This window comes from Ursus americanus, chromosome 28 (assembly GCF_024610735.1).
Source record: "Ursus americanus isolate L20-20 chromosome 28, mUrsAme1.1.p, whole genome shotgun sequence".
NCBI classification, from domain to species: domain Eukaryota; kingdom Metazoa; phylum Chordata; class Mammalia; order Carnivora; family Ursidae; genus Ursus; species Ursus americanus.
In genome coordinates, this window is record NC_142154.1 from 6,237,167 (window position 1) to 6,256,885 (window position 19,719).

General features: G+C 46.8%; 1 protein-coding gene across 2 annotated transcripts in view; it reads right to left on the reverse strand.

Annotated features, from left to right (window-relative positions):
• ABHD2 (abhydrolase domain containing 2, acylglycerol lipase) overlaps window positions 1-19,719 on the reverse strand; it is a 101,810-nt gene that overhangs the window by 33,420 nt on the left and 48,671 nt on the right. For both annotated transcript variants that reach the window (XM_087856650.1, XM_045813008.2), the window contains exons 4-5: window positions 8,146-8,321; window positions 5,553-5,720 (exon numbers count right to left, since the gene is read on the reverse strand). In XM_087856650.1, coding sequence (XP_087712776.1) covers window positions 5,553-5,720; window positions 8,146-8,321 — 344 coding nt within the window. The remainder of the gene's footprint in view (window positions 1-5,552; window positions 5,721-8,145; window positions 8,322-19,719) is intronic.

Below are 19,719 nucleotides of genomic sequence, written 5' to 3' on the forward strand. Positions count from 1 at the left end.
TACGCGGGCATTTCCTGAGCATCTCTCCTCAAGTGACATACCACCTGCAGGAGACGAATGTAAAAAATCACATAAAAATTGAAAACTGCAATCTGGTCCCTATTCTTAAAAAAGACAATGGCTGGTCAACGTTCTTTTTAGACAGACCTAGCCAAGAAGCTCGGACTGCTTCTCCTGTGCTCCCCGCCTCCCCATCCCATGGCGAGCAGCTCCTCAGCAGCCTGGGCGCTTCGAGGCGGCAGGCACTCCTCTTGCTGCCTACGATCTCCTCACAGGGGCTGGCCCCACGAATGTCTCCTGGAAGCCGGATGAACAAAAGAGCGGAGCCCGAACCCACCAGGCCCATCACTGTGGCCCTGAGAAGCTCCCGGATGTGCTTTTGCCTTAACCTAAAATGTGTCTGAGCGGGAACTCTCCCCTCGCTCCTGAGAGGTACCAGCAGGATGTGGACTCTCACACGGAGAGCCGATGTAGCCCCTTGTTCAGAAGCACAGCCGCTCACCAGCTCTGTGACCTGGAGCAAGTCACGCAACCTCGCTGGGCCTCGGGTGCCTCGTCTGTAGAAGGGGGAAGGCTCATTTAGTACGTCCTACCAAGTACTCAGAACAGGGCCCGCCGCACAACGAATGCCAAGTGATAGCTGTTCAGATAAACAGCAATGACCACTGCCACCGACGTGGGGGAAAAGTCTTTTGAAATGCTCAGCGGCCTCCCTGCTCCTGTCTAGTCCTTGTGAACAACACCCGGCATAGGAAACGTGCACCCCAGAGCCGGTGCCGACCGGGGTTGAGAACCGCACAGTCTGAAGGCTGGTTCTGCCACTTACGAGTGGTGGGCCCCGGGGAAGCCTGCGGAGTGGGGACGCTAGCGCCGACCTCCGGCTGTCAGCGGGGATTAGGCTCAGCGCGCCCTGGCCCCCGTCAGTCAGTGTGAGCTACACGGGAGCTGCTGTCATGCAGGATTTTCCTTAATGGCTTTATCCTTCAAAGGCAGCATGAAGGACTCTACGTCACGAGAACGCATAAGTATCCATTTAGGAATTTCTTCTGTTTGCGAGAGTTCTGTTTTTAACAATCTCTAATCACAGCAGCAGAGACGTTCAATGGCAAGAGACTGGTGCTGATGTGGTCTGGAACAATCAGTCTGATAAGAGGGGAAAGGTCCTCTAGGATGTTCTCGGAGAGATCTGAGGGGGGTGTGTAACAGGAAAAGAAGAATGGAAGGCTTCTTGTTAACACCCTCTTTAGTTTTCCTCTGGTCAAGGTCAGTCTCCAGTGGCCGTAAAGGCGTGTTTGCAGTGACTCAATGGCCCGCCATCTGCTCGAGAGCAGTGCAGTTTGCACAAGGGAAGGCTCTCGTGACCATCAGGGGCATGGGTTTGAGACGTGATTTGCCAAGATCACCTTACAGACAGTGTTTCATGGCCCTCAGCTCGGTCACCAGTCAGCACCGACGCAGCGAGCACGTTCTAGGGGCCGAGCAGCATTCTGGGCACGGGGAGCCACACCAGGGAGTACAGGGGATTAGAGAATGATTGGGGAGTGAGGGCAGGGGACAAGGACTCTCTGGGAAGGTGACATGTTAGTTGAGACCCGAAGAACAATAAAAAGCTAAGTGAGGACTAGAGAAGAGCTATCCAGACAGACCTGGGGCAGACCTGTGATCAATCGGCAGCCCTCAGGCCAGGGCCTGGTGTCGGCGGACGCTCTGCATGTCCTGGGAACCAGAGCCCCCTTAACGTCACAACCAGTCCTCCCCCACGGACGAGGCTGACATGGTTGGGGGTCTAAGGAAAGTGAAGGGAAGGAGACTCAAAAGAGGCTTAAGATGGCTCTGCTTTCTTTTACCTTTTCCACTGAAAAGTAGGGAAGGAAGAAAGAGGGAGAGACAGTAATACTAAAAAAATAATAATGATGAAATAAATAAAAGAGGCTTAAGAAACCTGTTGTCCACCTGCAATGTATGGAACTGATTTGGATCCTGAATCAAGTACAAAGAAAGAAGTCAGGTGGGGAAGCTGAACTGTTATTAAGGAACGCTGGTGTCTTAGGTATGACGGTGGCCTTGTGCTTATGTTCTTTTATAAGCTGAACCTTGTCCTCCCCAAATCATATGTTGAAGTCCTCACCCCTGCTGCCTCAGAATATGACTGTATTTGGAGAAAGGGCCTTTATTTATCATTTATTTAAGATTTTATTTATTTTTTTAAGAGAGAGTAGGAGAGAGCACAAGCAGGGGGAGCAGCAGAGGGAGAGGGAGAAGCAGGCTCCCCGCTGAGCAGGGAGCCCAATGTGGGGCGCGATCCCAGGACCCCGAGATCATGACCTGAGACGAAGGCAGATGCTTCACCGACTGAGCCACCCGGGCGCCTCGATAAAGGGCCTTTAGAGAAATAATTAAGGTAAAACAGGGTCATTAGGGTTGAGCCCTAATCCAACCTGACTGGTGTCTTTATAAGAAGTGGAGAGACCAGGAGACAGACGGAGGGAAAAGCACACACGTCGATGCACAAGACAAGGAGAAGAAGGTCACCTACAAGCCTGGGAGAGAAGCTCAGGAGAAACCAAGCCCGCCCACACCTTGAACTTGAACTGCCGGCCTCCGGAACTGCGAGAAGATAAAGGTCTGTAGTTTAGGCCACCCAGATGGTGGTATTTTGTGAGGGCAGCGCTAGCAAACTAAAACAGTTTACAAAGAGCCTGTGTAGCTTAGCATCATACACTAAAATAATCACAGATGGAAGGAAGGGCTCTCCGGGACAAGCTCCCAAAATAATCTTCGAAAGGGAAGGAAAGGGCAGGAAGGGGGTTGTGGATGAAACGGGATTGGCCCTAAATTGAGTAACTGTTGAGGCTGAATGGTACGCACACAGAGGCTCATTTTACTACTCTCTCTACTTTTGTATATTTTGCACATTTCTCCAACAGAAAGGTTTTTTAAAAACTAAAGAGGAAACATCTTCTAGGTCATCTGCCTTTCTGGAAAACTACTGGAGTACAACAAACTACAGGAATTTACTTCTAAAATTCTGATGAAACAAACTGTAGCAACAACAAATGAACAGAAATGGTTAACTGACTTTGAAACCCTTGGGGGGCAGAGCTCTGCCTGGACGGGCTGACTCCGCCCCGTGGATTCTCATTGTTGGGATCCACACTGCGCTCTTGCGAGGCATGCCATCTTCCCCCAGAGCCTGCTCCCTTCTGTTTATGAGCTCCAACCCTTGGGATCTGAGGACCCTGTTCAAAGGCTGCTCTTGGAAGAATCCTTCCTTCCGCAACACCACTGCTTGGCTACGGAGGCAGGCTGGTTTCTCTCTGCTGCTGCCTCACCCATCACCCCCGTGGCATGACGATTTACTAATGGAATGTATCTTGTTTATCTGGGCTGCAGAGAGCACGGCTAATCCCTCACTCGCATGAACAGATCTTCAAGTCTTTGAATAAGAATGAACTGAACTTTTAATGAACGGCTACGATGTTAGGCACTCAGCTGCCTCCTAAGTCCTTAGTAACCCATGTTTCATTGTACAATTGGAACCCCCATTTGGGGCTATTGAAGAATCTGGAACTGAGGTTAAGTCAGTGGCAGGGCGGGGGGGGGGGGGACCGTCTCTGTGACCACATGCCACACTGAGCCTACTCCTCTCTGCTCCTTCAGCCAATGCCCCCAGCTTGTGTGCGAATGTCTCCCAATCAAGTGTCCCTTCCCCACGGCCCCAAGCACGGCGCTCCTGGGGCCAGGGGAACTGGCCCTCCCACACCCAGTGCTTTCACTGGCTCTGAGATGATCCTGGACCCCGGAGCAGCCAGACCAAGGCTCTTCTCTTAGCTCTCCTGCTTACTGGCTCTATGCCTTGCCCCAACTACTTAACCTTTCTGCACCTCTGTGCACCGTTTCATCACAATTTCACTAAGTGTCCCGCTGGTTGCTGTGGAGATTCAAGGGATTGCATCTGTGTGAGACATCAGCACTGGGTCGGGACACGTTAAGTGCCCTCACTGGCATTTCTTGTCTTGTTTTTGGCAGACCGTGTGGTTAGATAGCACTCTCGAGTCTGTCTCTGTCTGGGGTCCTGAGTGAGGCCAAGCCATGCCTCGCCACCTTCAACCCGTGCAGACGGATTTTTATATCCAAGCACAGGACCTTATAATCATTCCCCGTTGTTTTCATTTTTGTAAGATTCTGCCTGTTTCTGCCTTTTGGATCCAACCCTGTCTCCCACATGCTCACTATTCTCCTGTATCTGAGTTATCTGTAAATCTGGATCTTCACCTACATCTTCAGGCCACCGACCAAGCTGTTGAACAGAAGAGTCTGTAACATGGTGTCTTTAGTCGTGGGAGTGAGTGCAGAGAAGCAGCAGGGCACGGGGCAGCCAGGCTGGCACAGAGCAGGTGCCCCCGCTCACGCTTCCCTACCCGCGCCCTACGTACGCATCGCCAGTAGCAGCACAAACCAGAACAACCTTGCTGGAGGACAATCTGACGGTATACAAATAGGCATACAAAACGTCGACTCTGAAATTTTCTAGTCCTGGAAATTCAGCCCCAAGTAGTCATTAAAGAGAAAAACAAATTCTGTGCAAAAGATATTTACAGCATCATTATTTAAAATGCTGAAAAACTCTAAATAAGCTAAATGGACTACAAAGAGGAATGGTTAGATAAACAATAACGGAGTAATAACAGCAACGTGGCTCTTAAAAAGATTAAATGTAATGACTACACACCTTTATGTTAGTGAATGTAAGATTATTTAAATTAAGTCACCACAGATATACACGCTCTGACTGCACCTAAATAAAAACAATGCATACACAGATGAAAGAATGGGAAGATAAACAAATAGAAAATTATAGCTATGGTGAGATCGTAGACGCAATTTTCAGTTGTTTCCCATTAAAACGCGTAATAATTTATTTGGTTATAAACAATCCCAGTGTTTGTGCATATTCAAACACATACTTTATGTGTTTATTATTTATGTGAAGGGAGATTTAAATAAGATCAAGAGCGGGCAGTCTGGAAGACAGAGCCTTAGCTAACACAGGACTTCAATTAAAGGCAAGCATTTGTCTCAATATAAGATCCAGTTCCTCTCTTCAAGGAACTTGGAATCCAATGAGTTGTTGATGTGCCAGATTTCCTTCCCACAGACATGCATGTGCCTCATTGCAACCCCTTCCCGCCAGTCACAAGGGTCCTGAGGGATGGGCGTCAGGATGGCACAGGAGTGCAGGGCATGGGCTATGGGGCTCCTGGCCCTGCTCTGACACCTACCTACCAGCAGGGGGCCTCGGCGAAGCCCTGCCCCTGCGACTTTCACTCTGTCTCTAGGAGAGGGATGAGCTGGGGGTGGCTCGGGTGCCCATGTGATGCGTGGCGTCATAAGTGCCCAGCCCACACCGGCTGCTGGTATAACCACGTGCCCCTCTGCCTCTCCAGACGGCCATCAATTCTGAACTCAGAAAGGTACAGCACGACAGAAGTAGCAGCACCCTTGCAGCGAGAACCATCAGGGGGATCCCACTTGGCCGCGCCGGGACTTACCGTAGGTGAACATGCGCGGTGAGGTCAGCTCAATGTTGGGCAAGGCGCCCAGGTGGTTGAGCACGGCGCACCGGTAGCCATTTTTCTGGGCATAGTCGACGAAGGTGCGGATGTACTGCTTCTCGCTGTGATTGGCAATTCCAGGGCAGATGACCATGGTCACGTCATCTACAGGGTGAAGAAAGAGATCCCGACATATCCCATGAATAGTGATGATACATGGCCACGATTACACATCACTGGCTTAGAAAACAGTAGCAGGGAACCTGACATACATCTTTTCACTCAGTTCTCTGGGAAGAATCGTCTTCCCTTCTAGCTGGAGTTGTCCGGATCAGTGCTTCCCAAACTATTTATGGTGAAGAGTCAGTTGTTAAAATTCCTGATCATGGACAGCTTGTTTTGAAAAATGTGATAAAAATTAATTACTAGAAAGATGAAAACAATTTAAATCTCAATTTTTTATTAGATTTAGCAGATACAAAATTACTCTGCCATACTTCTGTACAAGTTTCAAATCTCATTCTTTATTTCTGTGTGAATGATGGGACGAATGAATAGAAAAATACAAGGTAGTGTTTGCACAGACTTCTTTTTTTTTTTTTAAAGATTTTTTTATTTATTTATGTGACAGAGAGACAGCCAGCGAGAGAGGGAACACAGCAGGGGCAGTGGGAGAGAAAGAAGCAGGCTCATAGTGGAGGAGCCCGATGTGGGACTCGATCCCGGAACGCCAGGATCACGCCCTGAGCCGAAGGCAGACGCTTTAACGACTGCGCTACCCAGGCGCCCCATGCACAGACTTCTTAGATCAAGGAGTTTTACTTCCAGGTATTTGCCTACAGACAGCCCTGCACATATGCAGGACAAGGTATGTACAGTAGAGGTGATAACGGCTACAGAATGAACACAAGCTAAATGCCCAGAATCAGACATCTGGTTAAATAAATTATTGCACAGCCAAGTAATGAAATGTTATGTAGCCCTTAAAAATAATGAGAGACATCTTTACATGTACTGATAGGGAGAGCGCTCCAATGTGTATTAAGTGGAAAAAAAATGCAAGGTGCACAAAAGGGTTATGATATGCTGCCGTTTGCATGGAGGGAAAAAAGACATCTATGTTTAGAAATGTATCCCCTAGCTCTGGAATCATACATGAGAAACCTAACGGTGGGTACCCCTGGGGAGGAGCAGGGGTGGGGAGTAGGAGTGGAAGAGAGACTTCTACTTTCTCCGTATAGCTTAAAGGTACCTTTTGAATTTTCTATCACGACCATGAATTCCCTGCTGAGGGAGTGGCGGGTACTCTGAAGGACAAGGCAGGAAGGTGTGCTGGATTTACTGGGAAGGGAACACTAGTGAAGGGAGGCAGGGGCCATCCCTCTGAGGAGGTGACATCTGAGTTGAGACCCGAATGATGAGGACGAGGCAGCCGTGGAGGGTCTGGGGATGAGTGTTCTGGACAAAGGGAACATCAGCTAAACCCTCACTAGCTTGTCAGCAGCGCTGGTTACTGCAAAGAACTGAAAGGTACAACAGGTTTTCTGGAATTTCCTCCCAAGTAGTTATCCAGCTCCTGTAAAAACCAAGGTGCCTTGGGTGCCTGGGTGGCTCAGTCTGTTGGGTGTCTGACTCTTGATTTCAGCTCAGGTCATGATCTCAGGGTCGTGAGATCAAGCCCCGCATTGGGCCCCACGCTCAGTGGGGAGGCTGCTTGCGATTTTCTCTCTTCTGCCCCTCCCCCACCACTTGTACGTGTGTGCTCTCTCTCTTTCTCTGAATAAATAGATAAAATCTTCTAAAAAACCCCACAGAAACCCCAAACCTAGGTGCCTTGCATACTACAAAACTGAAAAGACATATCCTCCTCTGCTAGGAGCAGCAGTCATCCTAACCGCCACCCCAACTCCACTCGCTCGTGAGTCCTCCCTGCGAAGCTCTCTATAACGGCTGCTCACTATGGGGGCTGAACAGAGCAACGCCGAATTCCAGCAGCGACAGCAGTCGGAGTGCTTTCTGACAGACAGGTATCCCAGACCCTTGCATAAACGGACCCGAATGTGTCTTTTTGTCCATGGCAACCTATGCAGAGAGTGCCCGAGAGCCTCTGCTACCTGCTATTACCCAACAAACAGGACCAGCTTATCCTGCATCTCTGAGTTTTAGTTTCTTCATCCGTACAGTGGGAATAATAAGGCACCGACCTCTCGGGGCTGCTCTAAGGCTTAACTGAACTAACAGTGTCCACAAAGCACTTAGCAGAGTCTGGCTTCTATTGCTGTCATCAAACCTGAGGCCTGGTCCTGAGGGGCCTGGGCTCCCTGTGCTCCCTCAGCCCCTTACACCGAGCTTCTGTATTTCACGAGAGGACTGACAACTGCGTCCAGCAACGCTGTCTGAGGGGCCCAACCTGATGACTGGCAAGCATGTGATAGCTTGCGGGCTGCCCCTGAGGGAGGTACTGCAGCGGGGTCCTCCCAGCCCCCGAGTGTGATGCTGAGTCGGTGGCGTAAGTGTGGACACCGTGCTCCCTCACTGCCCAGTGTTCCCTTTCCTGTTGTGGCCCCATCGTAGACCTACGCTAGCTCACCTCCAACACAGTGCTCTGCCAAGGGCTCGAAAAGGTCAAAGGTCGAAGTGGCTCCGTCGGACATGGTGATGAACTTGCGGTGCCCGTAGGGGTGTGGCGACCTCACCCTTCCCATCTTCCCATACAAGGCTGTTTGGATGTGTCCACTTTTCCCCCAGATCAACGGTGGAATGTATCTAAGAAAGCAGGAGAGGAGAGGTCAATTTCCGCCACACTCCCTCAACGACGCATGGGAAAATTTTTGAGCAAACGTCTTTCGACCTATTTAAGTTCTTTTCGTGACAAGTTCTGTATACTAAGCGTAAATGTAGGATTTTCTTTGCCTTACATCCATGCCATGATTGACCTCCTTCCCCCATTTACTAGTACATCCTGTATCAGATTAGCTTTAGAAATCACCCGGACATGCTTATACAGACAGGATTTCAAATTTACAGTGTTAAGTAATTCAATATGAGTTATTTCTGTAATGTAGATGAAAAAGAAAGCAACTAATACATCTTGAACACATGCTACGTGACAGAGTCAGCCTCATTATCAAATGAGCTAATGTATATAAAATAGCTAGCACACTGCCTACACTCACTAAATGCTCACTTCTGTGCCTTCCCCGAACAAGATCGGCCGCAGCTACAGCGGTTCCCCTGCTAACCAAACTTGTTGCTCGCTCGTAAGCGCCTGGTGCAGGTGTTGTGGGGTGCACTGTACGCTCTGGAGAACGTGCTGGAAAGTGTAAGTATTTGTTGGCTTAAATGAAGGATAAAGGCTTGTTAGCTGAAGCAAGTCATGACGCCACCCTAACAACCTTCCTTCGTGAAAACGTGGAGTGACTCTGGTCCCTAGGAGTAAATGCAAAAATCCCCAACTAGTTAATTACTGGGAAAACAAGGTACTCTGTTACAACTAAGAAATGATTATAGTTCACAACCACAGGGCAGGATGATCCCGCTTCCTGAAACTGCCGCTGGTTTCTCTTGCTCAGCTTTGAGCCCAGGCCTGGTGCTTGGCCAGGATTTGTGTTCTATGTAAACTAGAGTCATAGAACATCAAATATGGCAATGACATCCATCCTTCATCCCTGTATTATATCATGGTGGTGAGCATTTTTTTTTAAGTTTTATTTATTTTGAGAGAGAGAGAGAGAGAGTGAGTAGGGGTAGGAGGAGAGGGAGACAAGCAGACTCCCTGCCGAGTGGGGAGCCTGACGTGGGGCTCAATCCCAGGACCCTGAGATCATGACCTGAGCTGAAACCAAGAGTCGGAGGCTTAAGTGACTAAGCCACCCAGGTGCCCCGGGGTGAGCATTTTCTTAAGGGTTTACCCTAACCTATTTCCCAACTCATGCCTATCATTTCTATCATACCAGTTGATCCTAAAAACCGTCTTTAAATTAAACCAGCTTTACTTTTTTTTTTTAAACTAATTCAATAAATCTCCACAAATTTAAGAGAAGTGAAGCTATCACCTTAAGCAAGCCAGTTCCCAGACAAACTTCCTCTGTATGGGTGGGGTGGAGAGGAAGATTATTTTAAGACCTTAGGACATGAAGCCATTTGCAAGCATGCCACCACAGGTGCAAATCTTAGTGCCGAGGACACGGCATTTGGGAAGCAGACCGAAGCGTTTATAAGAGATGAGTGGATTATGACAGCAAAAAGAGTAAGCCTATAAAAATAACATCAACTGGACAACTCAGTATTACGCAAGATTTAGATACAGCATTTATAAAAGGTTTCAGACAATAAAGCATGCATAGGGGAAGAAGAGTGATCCAAGAGACCAGATTCCTGGTTGCTCCCTGAGGAAAATTCAGAGATAATTTTGTTTATAGTATAAATTTAAAATAGAAACGTGCTGTGAAATATGAATTAAATTTCATACACTGATCTTCTGATCTTGTTCAGAATGCAGTATCATCTCAGAAAATGACGAAAGAATAAAATAAACTCTTCTCTTGGTTAGTCCCAGATTTCCCATATAATGATGACACCTGTGGTCATCCTGATGCTGCCCCTCCCCCGCCCAGATTCAGCGTCATGTCACCTCTCTGAGGTGGCCTCCAGCCTCCGCCTGCCCACGGAGGCAAAACAAAACACGTGAGCCCGGCCATCGCCGTCCACCGCACGGGTCCTAACTTGGCCTAGAAGGCCCGCCATGCCCTGCCCGCTTACATCTTTCTGGGTAAGTTCCGATAAACCTGAGCCACTGGCCGCCTGCACTCCAAAAAGGCACACCTCCTTCTGTGCTATTTTTATCCCAAGAGTCTTTGCTCAAGCTGTTGCTTCTGCCTGGAATATTCTCCTCTTCTCCTTGCACACCCAATTTTTCTGCTCCCCAGCTACTACCTGTCTTTCAAGACTCCCTTCCAGTTAGGCTGCTGGGGGAGCTGCCTTTCTCTATGCCCCCCGCAAAGCACCCTATGTATAGCTCCGTCCTGGGATCCAGGGGGCCTGATTGATTTGAGGGCTCTTTTCAAGCACATTCCTCCCCACCACATGCAGGAGCCAGGCTTGTTCATCTTTGTGTCTATCTCCAGGGTAAGCCACACACTGAGCCTGAAGGGAGGACTGCTGGATGAACAGAGAGCAGACCCACATACATCTCAGAAGGCACAGAAAAAATAATATGCACCCTAATGATGTGAGTTGGGCTGTAGCATGATTGGTGTTTGGTTACTGTCCCCTTTCCAGGCCACCCAGCACCATTCTCAGAGAAAATCCTGAGGGTGTGTATGTGCGCGTGTGTCCGTGTGTGTGCACGTGTGTCCGTGTGTGTGCACGTGTGTGCGGGAGAATACGTGACCACTTGGGGACTTTCTTGCTTCAGTGTGAGGTCAGTCGTGCACGTTGGGTGCCCCAAATCTTTCACTTTATGACGATACCACCTACCGATAAACCGCCATTTCAGAGAACGTCACAATAACACAACACCAGCGTTTACCAAATCGAATTTTTAGACAGCATTTACTGGGGCGAAGTTTTGCTGTGTGTTTTCATTTGTTTATATAAGTTATCCACAGGTCACATGAAAAAACAAAAATGAAAAACCAGAATGGGTGTAACTAGTAATATGGTTTGGGTCAAGGAGGAAACATGGACCAAAACAATAGAATAAACATAAAAGCACTTAAGAGATGCTGGAAAGTGTACACGGAGGAATCTGCTTTACTCTGGGTCTGGCCCTTCAGAGAGAAGCCTGGCAGCTTCTGCCTTTATCTCCTTGGAAACCTGGAGCCATGCTCTAGGGGAGCCGGGGCTTGACTGCCAGTGAGGAGAAGCATCCCCTAGGGGAGCCGGGGCTTGACTACCCAGCGAGGAGAAGCATCCCCTGGGGGGCTAGAGACACAGAACTGAGCGCTGGGTGTATTTTAAATCCTGAGCACCACCAAACTGTCTTCCAAAACAGATGGACCAATTTGCAACAGTTTTGCACGGAAGTACCTGTCTTCTTCACCCTCATCAATAATTAGCACTGTCAATCTTTCAAATTTTGGCCATCTTGATGGGCAAAAAATGGGTATTTAACTTCAATCTGTGTTTCTTAAGATGGATCCAATCTGTGGAAAACAAGTTTCTTATTTGAATTTGCATCTTCCTGATTCATATGTTAACTGGTCATTCCTATTTCTCTTATGTAAACTGAACCCTTTGTCCATTTTACTGTTATATTTTTTCTCTTTTTCCAATGGATTTGTAGGTACTGTTCTTATCACCTCTACACCATGGCATTTTCTATTATATGTTGCAAAGTTTTTCTCCCATTTTGTCGCATACTTTAATTTTATCTTATATAAATTCATATTTTGTGGTTAAATTTGTTAGTTATTTTTTTCTTAAAAAAAGAGAAATTTTTTAAAAGTAATCTCTCCACCCAGCATGGGGCTTGAACTAACGACCCCGAGATCAAGAGTCATACGCTTCTCTAACTGAACCGGCCTGGTGCCCCAAATTTGTTAGGTTTTTCTACTAAAACCTTTGTGTTTTGCATTTTGTTTTAAAAAGAGCTATTCTAGCACCCAATTTTAAATATATTCTCCAGTATCTCCTTCTATTATGCCTACAGTTTTAAAAATATATATATTACCCTTAAATCTGCTTATTTTTGTAAAGGACGTAAAGATCTAATTCATTTTTTCCTGACAGTTGGCTAATTAACTTTATACTGTAAATGGTTCATCCTTTCCCCACTGATTTTTAACTGTCATCTTTAATATACACCAAGTTCCCAATTAAATATTTGGATATTTTTCTGTATTTTCTGATTCATTGATCTATTTGTCTATCCTTGTGCCAATATGACTCTGCCTTAATTAATACAGCTTTATGGACTATTTCGAGTGTGGATAGTGCAAATTTTCACTTTTCTTTCTCAAAATTTTCTTGGCAGATTTTCGGCATTTTATTTTCCAGGTGAATTACAGGATTAGCTTGTTCCATGAAAATTTTGGAATTTCTAATTGTTAACACACCAAACTTATATATTACCTTGGGGAAAACTGACATCTTTACAGTTTTTACTTGTCCCATTAAAAAACATGTCGTATCTCTCTATTACTCGGGTATTTTTGTCCTACAGTAAAACTTTATAGCTTGCTTCATGTTGTAATACTCAGTTTTTATTACACTGATTTGCATGCATTTCTACATTTTTAAAAAAGCTATTCTTAGAGTTAGCATCTGGGCATGTTTTACTCCTAGCTCCCTGAAAGCAGGGGCGAAGTCTTTTGTACTAACACATATGCTAGTCTGTCCAATGTTGTGCTGTGGCCAGTGATTAATAAATGCTTGTTATAAATAAACGAATGTTACTAAGCAAGAAGCTAGACCACAAAAAATATAGAAGCCAGCATGTCCTGATCTTCTGAACCTATCTGTAAGCAACACCTGGCTATACTAACGGAATTGCCCGATGGGAATGCCCACAAGGGAAAATCAGGAACCCCCCCTCCCACCCATGTCCCTCCATATACACATACACAGTGCATTTGGGCAGATGGAGTTCACATCAGCAAGGACAGATGGTGGCTGGGCTGTTTTCAAAAATGCTGGAAAAAAAAAAAAGTTGACTAATGCTTATCTCTGCCCTCAATCTGTGAGTGACCAACCCATTCTTTCCTAGGGGACCCGGGTTCTTTGGTTGACATCAAACTACTTTGCAGCAGTTGGATCCAGACTTAGCTGTCATTCCCTCTGCTTCTCTCCAGCAGCCCTCTAGCACCCTGGCACAGGGCTGCCACACACATGGCATCTGAGACTGCGCCCCCACCCCCACTCCCCGCACACGGGTCCCTTTCAGTGAGCCAGACACTCAGCAGCAGCTACTCCTTGGCTAAAACTTTATGTTGGCTTCACACAAGATGCTAGGGTTAAGGTAACACAATGCAACCCCAACTAACTTAAGAAGGGACTGTGCTGGGCTGCTCACCGAACGGACAAGAGGCTGGAGGAGCAGGCTTGAAGAGGGCAGGTTCTAGGAAAGAAACTGGGGCTGCTATATGAATTGCTGGACCCCCCAGGAGGCAATGCCCCAGGAGTGGGGTGTCTCGAAGAAGGGAATTGGGGGGGGCGGGGCATTACCTGCATGCAATGGGAGAGAAGGACTTCCCCAAGAGGAAACATGTGCCCCTGAAGAGGAAGAATGGATGCTGGGCAGCCAGAAAGTGACAAATGCTCCCCACGAGGTTTGGGACTAGACTTGTCTTTGCTTCAAGAGGCTGCTTTAGTGCCCCTGATATCCCACAGCCCTCTTCAAACCACCATGTTCCCATCTAATTCCTCCAAAGTCTCTTCTTTCTGTCCTTGTTCCCAACGTTGGTCCCGACTCAGCGTTTCCCGTTAATTCCCAAATGTATTTACTTTGAAGCGTCTGCTTCACCTGTAACACGGTGTCGATCAGAAGCAGGCCCCTCACTTGCTCATATGATTTCTCTCATCTATGGAACATAAGAACTAGGATGATCGGTACGGGAAGAAAGGGATAAAGAAAGGGGGGGTAATCAGAAGGGGGAATGAAACATGAGAGACTATGGACTCTGAGAAACAAACTGAGGGCCTCAGAGGGGAGGGGGGTGGGGGAATGGGATAGACCGGTGATGGGTAGTAAGGAGGGCACGTATTGCATGGTGCACTGGGTGTTATACGCAACTAATGAATCATCGAACTTTACTTCGGAACCCGGGGATGTACTGTACGGTGACTAACATAATATAATAAAAAAACATTAAAAAAAAAAAAAAAGAAACAGGCCCCTCACTTGCTCAGGTGGTCTTTTTTCTCTCACACCCATCTTTCTGAAAGCAGACTTTATCACATACAACAGTTTGTGCTGTTTCCTTTAAAGGAGAAATCTAGAAAAGTAGAGTTTTTATGATTCCTGGGCAATGATCTTTACTGGTCTGAAAGTAGCACATTTCGTGCGACCCATCATTTTGCCCCGTTATTTCTTTGAGGTAAAATTCACAGAAGATGAAATTAACCACTTTAAAGCGCACGGTTCCCTGGCATTTGGTACATTCACAATACTGCACAATCGTTGCCTCTGTCTGGTTCCAGAACATCTCTTCGCTCCCAAAAGAGACCTCCTATGTGTTAAGCAGTCACTCCTCATTCTGCCCTCCCTCCCGCCCCTGGCAACCACTCATGTGCCTCCCGCCTCTATGGAATTACAAATTCTGGATATTTCACATAAATGGAATCACTGACTTTTTGTCTTGTGATTTTTCACTTGGCATAAAGTTTTTGAGGTTCTTCCATGACGTAAGATGGACCAGTACTTCATCCCTTTCTACGGCTGAATAATACTTCATCGTATGCACATACTGACCACATTTTCCGTATCCATTCATTAGCTGATGGACATTGGGTTGTTTCCACCTGTTGGCTATTGTGAACAGTGCTGCCCTGCACATTTGTATACAAGTTTTTGTTTGAATACCTGTTTTCAGTTCTTCTGGGTTTATCTAGGAGCAGAATTTCTGGGTCATATGGTCATTCTATGCTTAACTTTTTGTGCAACCTCCAAACTTTTTTCCATAGTGGCTGCACAATTTTACATTCCCGCCAGCAATACACGAGGGTTCCAATCTTTCCACATCCTCACCAACCTTTGTTTTTGTTTTTTTTAAATTGTTATAGCCATGCTAGCAATATTGAACATCTCTACTGTTTTGACTCTAGGCCATTTCCTTCCACTCTGTCTCTATTTCCATCTCTACTTTTAATATTTATCACAATTTAAAAAATGAATTTGTTGATAAATAAATACACACCATCAGTCTTGTTCACTTCACAATGGCTATTATCGGTAGAAAGGATTGAATTGGAATAAAATTGGCAACAGTCAAAACTGCATGCGGTATAATTTAGTACTGTCTAAAAATTGACAAAAGAATCCAGTCTTCAAAAAAATATTAGAATCCAGTTTTCATAAAAGCACTTAGACTTGCAAAATTTAACTTAGAGAATGGGACTTGGAAATAACAGCCATGAGAGAACTTGCTACAGCAGAAGCTATAGTCATAGCATATAATATGGACAAAAACCGATTCCAAGCTTTGTAGAAAAATTTAAATGGAAAACAAACCTGATGAAGATAAAATTTAACTGTATCATATTTAAAAAATCATCACGGGATCAAATTGTCTCAGTAGAATTTGTTCCAGAAAATAGCCTCTGAAGCGATTTAATGTTAGCCCAACTTTGATGAAAATATTTGTATTTTAAATGTCCTTGGGTTCAGCCCCTCCTGACTTTTCCTGACGGGAGTGCAGGTGGTTGTAACTTAGCTCACACTCTTTTCCTGCATGTTCCTCATTCCCGGGGCCAACTAAGGCAAGAGACTCAGGACCAACAAAGAAGATGATATGAGCTGGAGAGTAAGGAGTGGGTAGGAGAGAAGGTCTATAATGCAGGAGCCACTCAGGGTCTTTGGAAGGGTGGCTGGGCAGGCTACTTGCCGAGGAACTCCAGGGAGGCCACCTGAATGGTCTTGCTTTTACTCTATAAGAAGGAAACAAGAGAGCTCATGGTTTCATGGAGACAAAGGAAATGCAAGGGAAGAGTTACCATGCTCTAATGATCTGTAAGAATGAGATAGAGGCGAAGGCCAAGGCTGTTGGAATCTTACTACAGCATAGAAACATCACCTGGAGTGAAACGTGGACCTCTCCCTCATTAAGGATGTTCCCCCAGGCCCCTGAACAGAGGAAGTCAGGGGTGTTTGAGGTAGTAATTGTGGCTTTATCACCATGAATATATTGACCTCCTTCTATGAGCATGGAGCGTGATAAATTAAACTGCTATATTATTTCTCTGTAACACTTCACAATTTTTCAAAGTTTTTTTTTTTTTTGTCTGTGATCTCATTTGCCTTTGATTAAAGTTTGTGAAATGGCAGGTGTTGTTAGCCTCATTTTTCATGGGGACCCGAAGCCAGAGAGTTAATGGCTTGGCCCCGGTCACTATGCTAAACCAAGGGCAGAATTAAGACTTCACCTGGGTTCTTGCCCACTGTGTCCACAGTGATTACTTGGATGATAAAATAGGCACGATGAGGACAAGTAGATGTTGTCATTATAGAGGCTCCTATGACTCCATTAGTCATCCTTTAAAAATACTGGAGTTATCTAGAACCAAAGCACATGGGACTTCACCTATCTTAGTCAACAGCCAGCCTTCAGCTTTAAAAATATATCTAATAACATATGCATATTCTGTTGTCCATTTTTAAGGTCACTGCCAAGCAGGGACTTTTCAACAATATGGCAAGCCCTCGTTTCTTTTTTGTTTTTTGTTTTTTTTAGATTTTATTTATTTATTTGAGAGAGAGTGTGTGAGCAAGGGGAAGAGCAGACGGGGAAGGAGAGAGACAAGCAGACTCTGCGCTGAGCACGGAGCCCGATGTGGGGCTCGATCCCAGGACCCCGGGATCATGACTTGAGCCGAAACCTAGAGTCGGATGCTCAACTGACTGAGCCACCCAGGTGCCCCAAGGCCTGGTATTTCTTTCTTTTTTTTTTTTTTTAAATGTATTTGACAGAGAGACAGCAAGAGAGGGAACATAAGCAAGGGGATTGGGAGAGGGAAAAGCAGGCTTCCCGCCAAGCAGGGAGCCCGATGCGGGGCTTGATCCCAGGACCTTGAGATCATGACCTGAGCCGAAGGCAGACGCTTAACGGCTGAGCCACCCAGGTGCCCCCCTGGTATTTATTCCGGATATAGATCGGCTTATTGAGAAACAATGAACAAGGGTTTCCGAGCCAGAAGCCGACAATAAACAGGAGAAAGGACAAACACTCGGACAAAGTTCTAGGGCTCCAGCAAGTACAAGACAACAACGGTCATGGTGAAGGAGACCGTTCGGGAGTGACCCCTTCCTCCACTGCAGTGCGGTGAGGACCGACAGCTTGGTCCTCAAGTTAAAAGGCGAAACTATCAACTACAGTCAAATCACCCTGAACATCCCTGAGGAAGGAACACACTATCTCAGTAAGTGGGGCTCAGGCGGCTCTCCTCCAGGGCTGGGCAGGTGGCTGGGCCGGACTAAGCACAGACGGCACCTGGGGCTTGAGGTCAGGGCCGTGCTATGGAACAAAAAACCACGTGTTTCAATGCAAGGACACAGCAAGATGTTCCCTTTTGCAGAGAGGCGCACAGGCCAGCGGGGACTCGTGCTTCCCTGAGGCGGGAGGCCTGCTGAGGGGCCAGCACGAACGAAGTAGAGTATGAGAGTGTGCGTGTGTGCGTGCGTGCACACACACGTTCCTCTCTCGCTCTCTCTTGGTGTACAGAGTTGAATCTGCATATGTGAAATGTCCATGTGATGCAACTGCACTATATACTAGAAAAAATACCAGGGTAATATTGGAATGTTGTAATGTAATGTTACAATACTGTAATATTGTAATGTTAAAAAAAAAAGTAGTAAGGAATTCCTCTTTAATTTACACCCTGCCTAAATTCAAAGGCTTGGGGCAGAAGAAGGAACTCTCCACACAGAGCAATCTATCTGCAGGATTCCATGGGGCATCCACAGACACCTTGGCTGTTCCTCTAGAACTTACTGTCGAGGTTTAAAAGGTCACCCCACAAAATGAGGAGCCCTCTTCTCAAGTGTTTGTGACTTTAAAATGTCAGCATTTCTGACTGGAAGCCTCACACGTCCACAGGCCTTGACTTTGTTTCCTATGCAGGCTGCCCACTCTACAGAAAGGAGTCCGCCATTTTATAGTTGACCCTTCATGCTTCCTTCTCCTTCTGCAAGCCCGGACCAAAGGGACACTTCAGTGACTGGGCAAAAAGCAGAGGAGTTACACTGTCCTGGGAGCCTCACTTTCAGGCGGCTGATAGTGTCTTTGGCGCAGCCGCGGAGCAAGGAAGGCGCTGGCACTGGAGAGAAATGATCTCAGGACCCTTCCTCAGCTGCCAGAGAATATGCCCATCTCAAGAGGCCCTCCACGCTGCTCGGAGCACACACACAGATAAAGAAAAACAAATTTTCCATTTCAAGAAAAGTATCTGTCCACCGAGCAGAAAGACGACCTTTACTCTGACCAAGAAATTTGTTTTGAGAGTGACAACATGGACCAGAAAGGCCTCTAGGCTGGCATCGGGGACCAAACCAAAGACCTGTTATTGGGCCGGCCTGCCTTGGCCTATATGTTGTTCTGGCTCTTAGATATTGAGTCAGTCAAATTCAGAGATGAACAAGACACAGTGCCTGTCCTTGCTGGGTTCACATCTGGGGGCAGAAGCATGTGAGAAACACACAGACAACCACTGTCAGGGAGAGGAGTGGGCACTGGGGTCAGAAAGGCAGAAAGGGGTGATCTGATGGGGAGGTTCAGTCACATAGCTGAGAAGTACCAGTTTAACTCAGTGCATGACGGGGAGAGTTGAGGACTGAATGTCTGTGCCCCTCAACCTTCAACATTTGACGCCTTGCCCTGCGATGTGATGGTATGTGGAGGTGGGGCCTTGGGGGAGGTAAGCAGGTATAGATGACGTCGTGAGACTGGAGCCCCAAGAGGAGACTGGTGTCCCTATAAGAAGAGAGGGAGAGACCAGAGCTCTCCCTCTCTGCCATGTGAGGCCACGGCAAGAAGGCAGCCATCTGCAAGCCAGGAAGAGGGCCCTCACCAGGAACTGAATCTGTTGGCACCTTCTCTTGGACCTTCCAGCCTCCGACAACAGTGAAAAATGAATGTGTTGTTTAAGTCACCAATTTTACGGCATTCTGTTATAGCAGTCTGACTTGAGACAGGGCGTCTAAGGTCCTCAGAGAGCAGGGACGTTTCTGAGCATCCCATCTGTGTGTGTCAAGGACTGAACTAGTCCTGCCTCTCACGGAGTCCGCACAACAGCTCTGAGTGAGGACATCACCCCCATTGTACAGATGAGGAAAACACGGCCTTGACTTGCCTTGTGTCACAAGGTCCGGATTAGAGGACAGGTGTCTAGCTTCAGCTCAGAGTCTTTCTCACTGCGGCCCAGTCAAGACACATCAACTCCCTCAACCAGAGGCTCAAGTAATAAACATCTTTGCGCCTGGTTTTCTCTGTCTGATCATTTGTCTGAA